Source organism: Neoarius graeffei, chromosome 15, assembly GCF_027579695.1.
Source record: "Neoarius graeffei isolate fNeoGra1 chromosome 15, fNeoGra1.pri, whole genome shotgun sequence".
NCBI lineage: Eukaryota > Metazoa > Chordata > Actinopteri > Siluriformes > Ariidae > Neoarius > Neoarius graeffei.
Window position 1 is genome coordinate 40228998 of NC_083583.1, and position 9355 is coordinate 40238352.

Genomic DNA, 9355 nt, shown 5'->3' on the forward strand with positions numbered 1-9355 from the left:
GACCCTGAAAATGGCTGGACTTGAGCCGAACTGTTTTAAGTGGGAGCCAACAACACAAATGATGAAGGACTCCAAAAAGGCAACAAACACTTACAATAAACAACACCAGTCATAATCTCTCACACACATACACTTATTCAGTACACGGAAATTGAATAAAGACTTTGTATTTGGTTGAATTGTCAGTGCCGTGTGTTATCCTTTCTTCTGCAAGTCTGAGCAGTTATTAATAACAACACTAATAATAATATTATTAATAAAAGACCCCCATTCCTGTGACCCGTCCAACCAGCCCCCCCAACGGGGGGGAGGAGGGGGGGATGTCACTCTTGCCTGCATTCAAAACTTGAGAGCCCTGATAACCATTTCATACTTGGTGTAGTTCGTGTATATAAGCTGTTAACGTGGCTTTTTTTTTTTAAATCCAAAATTAAGGTTTAGTTAGGTGTTGCAGAGTTTTTATATTACATAATTTCAAACAGGGCGGCACGGTGGTGTAGTGGTTAGCGCTGTCGCCTCACAGCAAGAAGGTCCTGGGTTCGAGCCCCGGGGCCGGCGAGGGCCTTTCTGTGCGGAGTTTGCATGTTCTCCCCGTGTCCGCGTGGGTTTCCTCCGGGTGCTCCGGTTTCCCCCACAGTCCAAAGACATGCAGGTTAGGTTAACTGGTGACTCTAAATTGACCGTAGGTGTGAATGTGAGTGTGAATGGTTGTCTGTGTCTATGTGTCAGCCCTGTGATGACCTGGCGACTTGTCCAGGGTGTACCCCGCCTTTCACCCATAGTCAGCTGGGATAGGCTCCAGCTTGCCTGCGACCCTGTAGAAGGATAAAGCGGCTAGAGATAATGAGATGAGATGAGATAATTTCAAACAGAAACACATCCATTATCTGCTCTAAGTTCTGTACATTTTACGCAATAAAGCTTTAAGCTCAGTTTTAAATAGCTTTTGGGATGTTTACGAAAATGTCTGCCAGTCTACTGAGAACAATAGAGTAGAGTGGGGTAATACGCCCCCGTGGGGTAATACGCCCCCGGCCTGTTTTACCCAAAATAACCACCAGATGGCGCAAAGTTACATTTCTATTGTTTCTATGGACTGGCATGACAACGGGGATATACAAATATCCACTGTGGATCGCATATCAGCAACGCAGCGGAGAGAAATCAAATTTCATGGTAAGTGATATAATTTTCAGATATCAGTAAAACTGTATTTAGATAGCTGCTATTTTGTCAGATATCACAGCTGTGTATGTGGTATGAGTAGACAAGTCAGTATGTTAAAAAAAATACATTAGGTATAAAAAGTTGAATCACATTTTGAAAGTAAGACCCTTTTTTGTAAAAGTGTAGTCTGTGGGGTAAAACGCCCCCTTAATGGCGGGGTAAATGGCCCCCAGGGGGCATCATTTCCTTTTATCATAATTACTGTATTTCATACATTTCTGAATAGCAGATACATAGTTTTTAATAACATCTCGCTTACCTGGTTGAGTAAAGCAAGTAATTTGAACTTAATATTAAAAATAATTGAAATTAAAAAAAAATTGAAATTAAAATGTGAAATATAATAAAATAATGCATCTATTCATTAATTCAGGGATATTTTCATGTTTCTTTCACATTATAGGCTTAAAGGAACAGTCCACCGTACTTCCATAATGAAATATGCTCTTATCTGAATTGAGATGAGCTGCTCCGTACCTCTCCGAGCTTTGCGCGACCTCCCAGTCAGTCAGACGCAGTCAGACGCGCTGTTGCTCCTGTTAGCAATGTAGCTAGGCTCAGCATGGCCAATGGTATTTTTTGGGGCTGTAGTTAGATGCGACCAAACTCTTCCGCGTTTTTCCTGTTTACATAGGTTTATATGACCAGTGATATGAAACAAGTTCAGTTACACAAATTGAAACGTAGCGATTTTCTATGCTATGGAAAGTCCGCACTATAACGACAGGCGTACTAACACCTTCTGCGCGCTTCGGCAGCGCATTGATATCTGAGCTCCGTATCAATGCGCTGTCGAAGCGTGCAGAAGGTGTTAGTACGCCTGTCATTATAGTGCGGACTTTCCATAGCATAGAAAATCGCTACGTTTCAATTTGTGTAACTGAACTTGTTTCATATCACTGGTCATATAAACCTATGTAAACAGGAAAAACGCGGAAGAGTTTGGTCGCATCTAACTACAGCCCCAAAAAATACCGTTGGCCATACTGAGCCTAGCTACATTGCTAACAGGAGTGACAGCGCGTCTGACTGTGTCTGACTGACTGGGAGGTCGCGCAAAGCCTGGAGAGGTACGGAGCAGCTCGTCTCAATTCAGATAAGAGCACATTTCATTATGGAAGTACGGTGGACTGTTCCTTTAAGTAAACACTTTTGCTATCCAAACAGCTTTTTTTGAGTGAGGGGGCCTATTGCCCCACCTCAGGGGGCCTTTTACCCCACTGGGGGTGGGGTGGGGGTGTAAAAGGCCCCCTTGGCACAATGCTTGTTTTTGTTAAAAAAAAAATTAAGTATTAACTTTAGGCAAACTTTAGGTGGCATTATTGTTCATGTCACTGTTGTCAAAAACTATGATTAAAACTAAACACATGGTTCATTTCAACTTGGAGAAAAACTGAATTTTCCTTAAGGGGGCTTTTCCCCCACTCTACTCTAACTTCTAGCGTTCGGGACACAGCTAACATTAATCACATGAGACATGGACCGACGTGTGCAGCATGTTTATGTGTGATATCAGTGCACTATTACACTCTATAAGCCTTTATATAGCACACTTAGCGTAGTGCACTCAGCCAGGTTGTTTGGAACAGGACCGTTGTTCTTTGACCCAGTGACGTCAGCTGTCTCGCGAAAGGTTTCCTCTTCCTGCTTCTCTACGGAAGTAACTCAAAGTAAACGGCTTTATTGATTTGGAGGTATGTTTGCAAATTACACTGTCATGGGTGGATGTTGTTTATATTGTTGTTTAGATATTCAATGGGTTGGCAGTCTTTTGTGTGTGTGTGTGTGTGTGTGTGTGAGAGAGAGAGAGAGAGAGAGAGAGATATTAAGTAATATTCAAGATCAGATCGAAAACATATGTTTTAGCTGCTTATTTCCTTTATGGCTCAAAAACGATTTAATTTACGTTTTAAGTAGCTAAGAACTATTAATTATCCAACAAACCCTGAAAGTACCATTGAAGAACCCTTCAGCAACCCAAGTACCAAGGCAGCTCAGTCCAGACAGGTTCTAGATACTGAAGAGAAAATAAATAATTCCCAACAGTGTGAATTGTTTTAAATAGATAGATAGATAGATAGATAGATAGATAGATACTGTAATTTTGCAGCCAGTTATTCCAAAGTGTTGATCTTTTTGTAAACACTGGGAAATTTTAAAAGCACTCATTTCCAGACCTAGAAATGCATGAAAAAAAGAAGTGTGGAAATTCTGTTGTCAAAGGAGGACAGAACCTTCCCCTAATGTATAACGCTGAATTAAGCCAGTATCTCACTAGGCTGTGACAGCCTGCGATTAGTTGGAGACACAACAATTGCGATAAAATATGCGAATTAGCGACAGTTTTCACTTGGAATCAGACTGAATTGATATTCGCGTATTTTATCGCAATTGTGTCTCCAGGCTGTCGCAGCCTGGTGAGCAGGCCCAGCACCAGGAACAGTTTACTAAGGGGGCAATTAGAAATCGCAAGGGGGCAAATATTTTTCATATAGTGTGTAGTAGTGATGGCGGTCTGACAACGTGTTTCAAACAATTAACTGCGCCAACCACAAAACCACGGCCCCGAAGGTTGCTTTAGTCCGGGAAAATCATGTGACATATTACCAGGGCAGTTGCGCTTTATCAACTCCCGTGCCCACCTGTTACCCCTCCCCTCCGATTTTCTTACAGATGCCAAACATAAAACAACACACACAAACCTACAGGCAAGTCCTTTACATTTAAAACACATACAAATAGCTCCACGGCATGAAAACAGAACGTCAATGCAAGTCTAAGGTACTTGGCTCGGCAGCCAAAATCATAATTTAAAAAAATCAACAGACCCCGAGGCTGCACCAGTAATAGCCTTCCTGACTCGCACCGAGTCAACGCTAACCACTTAATCCGCGATCCCAGTTTAGGCGTGTAGGGGACAAAACACTCTGAAGTGATGAATTTTCACCCCCGCTGCATGGGGGGTGACGTCAACGACACTTACGCTATTTGCGCACAAAGCGGACCATGTATTAACACATACACCAACATAAACGGAGATAAACTTAGCCTACAAAGAAAGAAAATGGATTCACAATATTGTGATTGAATTGGTTTAATTCGGTGGGGGAAAGACTACTCCCGTAAACTGACTGCATATTACAGGATATTGCAGAGACAGTGCACTTGTAAGTGTCATAACAACCAATCAGATTTGTTCTACCGTGCCAGTTTTAGTAGTGATTTATGTGAAATGTATTTTTGTGCAATGCGCAACCACTTAATATTTCGTATTTGAAAATGCAAATTATTAATACGTCTATAATACATTATATTTTCATAAGAAAACAATGAAGTGATCTGAGTCTCCATTGAGGGGGCGGGGCTGTAGCCACGAGGGGGCGACGCCCCCTTTCGCCCCCCCCCACGGCGCCGGGCCTGCCGGTGAGATAGCCTACTGGCTGAACTCGCACTTCCTGTCTCACGGAAACTGACTTGAGAAGGGTTCGCGATGGCTTTGCGACACCAGCGGCTGTTTTGAGAGAAATTTTGTCGCATGAATTTTTTGAACGTGTTTAAAATTTCACCGACGAAGGAGCGACACTTTGCGACTCATGCGAGGAAATTGAGAAGCCCTGCGAATGTTTCAAGACACTTTTGAAACACTCTCGCGAATGATGCTCGCAAGCTGTCGCAGCCCAGTGATATACTGGCTGAACTCGCACTTCCTGTCTCACGGAAACTGACTTGAGAAGGGTTCGCGATGGCTTTGCGACACCAGCGGCTGTTTTGAGAGAAATTTTGTCGCATGAATTTTTTTGAATGTGTTCAAAATTTTACCGACGAAGGAGCGACACTTTGCGACTCATGCGAGGAAATTGAGAAGCCCTGTGAATGTTTCAAGACACTTTTGAAACACTCTCGCGAATGATGCTCGCAAGCTGTCGCAGCCCAGTGATATACTGGCTGAACTCGCACTTCCTGTCTCACGGAAACTGACTTGAGAAGGGTTCGCGACAGCTTTGCGACGCATTTACAGCTGTTTTGAGAGAAATTTTGTCGCACAAATTTTTTGAACGTGTTCAAAATTTCAGCGACGAAGGAGCGACATTTTGCGACTCATGCGAGGAAATTGAGAAGCCCTGCGAATGATTCAAGACACTTTTGAAACACTCTCGCGAATGACGTTCGCAATTTGTTGCAAGCTATCGCAGCCCAGTGAGATACTGGCTTTATATATACTGTATATTTTTTTCATGATACCAATATAAGTATTATTGAAAAAGGTCTGAAATTTTTCCACAAGCAATGGAGATTTTAGCTTTTCACATCCTTGTCAAGATCAGCCAGGTGTCAGTTGTAGTTTTGTACTGAATAGAAGCGATATTTATTTTTGAAATGTCAACACAGCACAATTATGAATGGTGTGTGTTTTGACCGAGTGGTGTTATGCAATTAAAGCTGGGGTTTCTCCTCTCGTGGTAGCTCTTACACAGCACTGTTTTTTCTTTTTTTTTCGGGTAGCATTTCCATTTGCTCGTCATGTCATGTGAAAAATGTGATTCCATTTAAATTTTGTGAAATATTGCATTATTGAATCCTCTGAAAAACCACCATGTGAGCATAAAACTTTTTTTTTTGTAATATTTGAGGGGTTTTTTTTTAAAGAATTTTTTGTCTTCATTACTCATTTTTAAATTGTGCATTAAGCAGGTTAATGGAAATATGATTGTCAACTTTGAGGTTGCAATAAGTTCATTATTTCGCTCAGATACTTCTTTCTCTGTCAAGACTAATTGTAATCTTACCACTGTGGGTTGATTTTGAATGCAATTGATACTGTTATGGCAGACCAGTTATTTAGTTTAGTATTTATTTAGTTTTTATCAAGATATTTTAGTCAGAAAGCATGATCAAAGCAGTCAAGTTAAGATACAAATGGAAGTGAAACAGATGTGTTTCTTTTGTAGAGATATGGATGAATTGGAGTCGTCACCCTGCTGGATCAGTAGCCCTTTAGAGCAACAGGAATGAACATGTGCGCTGAGCATCATAGTTTGGCCAACATTTGTATTGCACGAAGAGCAAAATGGCAGAAGAGACAGCACTGGTGGACGAGAAGAAACTATCAGATCTCTGTGTGAGCCTTAACACTGTGATGAATAGCCTCTCAGAAAAATCAATCTCAGGATCAAGAGGCACTGAAAATATCTCTGGAGAACACACAGCCGCTGGAAGTCTGACTATGGGTTCTTCTTTACAGCCAAGCACGCGAACCACTGACGCATTAAAAGCTCAGAAACCTCAACGAGATGATAGCTATCCATCCTCTCTTCGCTCCACCTCCACTTCTTGCAGCTCCTACAGCCTAGAAATCAGCGTATCCACAACCAATAACAGTAACAAAGAATCTAGACCACTGCCTTTAAAGACACCTCCAGAAAGCAGAGATGGTGAAATCCATGGGGCCACGCCCCCAAATCAGAAACCAGTTTCTTCAGTAACAAAGTCATATAGACCTTCAGGTCCTAAGCCACACCAAGAAAAGGAGGAGTTGGCAGAATCAAAGTTCAGTCAGTGCTTAGATAAGCATGGCAGTTCAGAGATTGTAACACACAAGAGTATAGAATCCAGACTGGAGAAGACATTTTTGTCCAGCCCTAGTGGTGATGGGAAGGTCGGAGCTCAACCAATGTCAACAAGCCAGTCACCTAAAGCAACTTCCATTCAGGAAGTTGGAAATTATGACAGTTTTAGTCCAGAGAAGCGAGCCAGCCAGGAGGAAGAGGACATGTTTTATGCATTTGTAATCCTGCATGCACAGGAGGACTCTGAAGAAGCTGTAAGACTCAAGTCCAGGTTGGAGAAGATTTCCTTAACAACTGGAGCAACTTTCTCTGAGGATTTTGCAGTACCCGGCCAGTCCACCTTCAGATGTGTGGAGGAAGCAATCGAAAACTCTGCCTTCGTCATGCTACTGCTTACGCCAAACTTTAACACTCACCTAAATGAAGCAAACACAGATTCTGCACTCATGAACTCCCTTGAAAAACCACACAAATACAACACTGTCATCCCTTTGCTGCCCCGGGCCAATGGTTTGACTCGTGACCAAATGCCCTTAATTTTGAGAACTAAAAACCCACTAGATGAAATAAGGGACAGAGATGTTTTTGAAAAGAAGGTCCAAAAGGTCTTGGACTGGAAAAACATAAAGAAACAGAAGTTAATGTGGCAACTGGCACAAAAGGTAAAGAAACAACGGGAAGAACAGCAAAGGTTGCAGGAGGAGAGACGGTACCATAGAGACTTGTTTCAAGAGTGTACAAGGGCCCGGGACTTAGAGGCGCAAATACAGCAGATGCGACAGCAACCCAATTTACATCAGGGTTTTCCTGGAAGGCCACAGTCATTTGATCCTAGGCCTTTCCAAAGTCCAAGTCCGGTGCCTTCATATTACAGTGGAAATATGTGGCAACAGCCATCATCCCACATTCACATCCAGAATGCTCGTTGCATCATGATTGGTGATAATTCCACCATGACTGTGGGAGGAGGTGTAGACTCTGGGGATGAAGATAATTTATGAAAAATGAAACACTGTCTGGAATCACAAAAATAAGTGCAATTCGCATCACTACGAGATTGGACCTTTAGATTATCCAATGATTATGGTTGTTATGGGATCACGGTTTCATTGTTACTCGTAGTGTATGATTTGATGATTACTTCACTGTTGACCTTTTTACAATACAGATTAAATCTGTCCATTACCATTTACCAATTAATTTTTCAAATTCCTTGCTGCAGTGGTTCTTCTCATCTTTTGTGTTTGGCTGTAACTCCCCAAAAATTTCTCAACTCCCTTTCTCTGGATTTGCCGTTAATCATACTACAGCAACCACCGTTTCTCCACTTAGGGGACTTCACATCCTTTTGGCTGTATAATCCACTGTTTTTGTGAACATGTTACAACACCTACCTCTGCTGAGACTCCTTGCATGTTCATACGCAACATCTGTCAAACACACAGAATAACATGACATTGCAGACTAAAACTAAACCCAGCAACTATCGAGGGATGTTATTTCGCTAAGAAGTGCTGTACACTGCCATGCCTGATGGATATTTTATATAATTTTGGTTTATCACACCACCTTTTCTCTCTCAGCGACTCTCTTTCGGCTTATAAGGACAATATACTAAATACGAACAATGGAAGAGATTTTATGGAAAAAGTCATTCTCAAAAATGTTTCTAAGAAAAGACTAATGAGGGGATTTAAGCTTGAAACCATGATATTGTTTTAAACTAGGTTGTCGGACTGTGAAAATTACAAATGATTCACAATTGTATATGGTTGATTGTCTGGTCAATAACATGATTACCCAGGACTCAACGTTTGTGTGCTGTGGCACGAAAAATATTTTAAAAGAAGGTGTTTATCAGAACTGCAGTGGCAATTTTTTTTTATTTTTGAGAATTCTCAAATGTCCCTAAATCTATTACATACTGTACTAAAAACAAAGTTTACCTGTTTCTACAAATACAGTACTTAACAATGGCTTCCTGGGCGAGTTTTCAAACCGCTAGAAGCAGGAGATGATCAACAAAGAAATGAGGAAGAACATTTGTTTGAAGACCAGGTTAAATCACTCCACCATTCCTGTGACAGGAGGTGGAGACTCGGGGGTTGAAGATAATTTCCGAGATATGACACTTGGATCACGAATGAAAACTGGTACAATTATCTATATCAATGTTATTCTGCATGGAACTGTGTTTTTTCCAATGAAACATCTGATGATTTTATCTTCTACATATATGGATGATGGTGTGATTGTGGTATCCAGCATATCATCAATAAAATGATTACCCTGGAATCTGGCACCAATCAGTGTTATTTCAGAAGAGATAGATCATCAGAACTGTAGTGATATTAAAAGTCAGTGAATTTATCATCTACTTGAAAACACAGTCACTTAGGTTTTACCAGCCGAACCAGTTCAACAATGAAGTCGCTTCCACCCATTGCTTCTTACATTTTCCAGCACTTGAAATTTATCTTGAAGATCTTGTTTTTAAGAACAAAGAACATGTATACAGTCGACCTGTGATTTGAAATACGGCTGACGTGATTGTCAGAGTT

At 41.3% G+C, this 9355-nt stretch overlaps 1 protein-coding gene across 1 annotated transcript; it reads left to right on the forward strand.

Moving 5' to 3' along the window:
* Positions 1 to 2834: 2834 nt before the first annotated feature.
* Positions 2835 to 9089, forward strand: ticam1 (TIR domain containing adaptor molecule 1). The gene is made up of 2 exons (XM_060940511.1): positions 2835 to 2921; positions 6177 to 9089. Exon 2 carries the CDS (start codon positions 6296 to 6298, stop codon positions 7793 to 7795), a length of 1500 nt encoding a protein of 499 aa, XP_060796494.1. The 5' UTR covers positions 2835 to 2921; positions 6177 to 6295; the 3' UTR covers positions 7796 to 9089.
* The last annotated feature ends 266 nt before the right edge of the window (positions 9090 to 9355 follow it).

Excerpts from the sequence above, each read along its gene's own strand:
- ticam1 (XM_060940511.1), top strand. The coding sequence starts at position 6,296 with ATGGCAGAAGAGACAGCACTGGTGGACGAGAAGAAACTATCAGATCTC.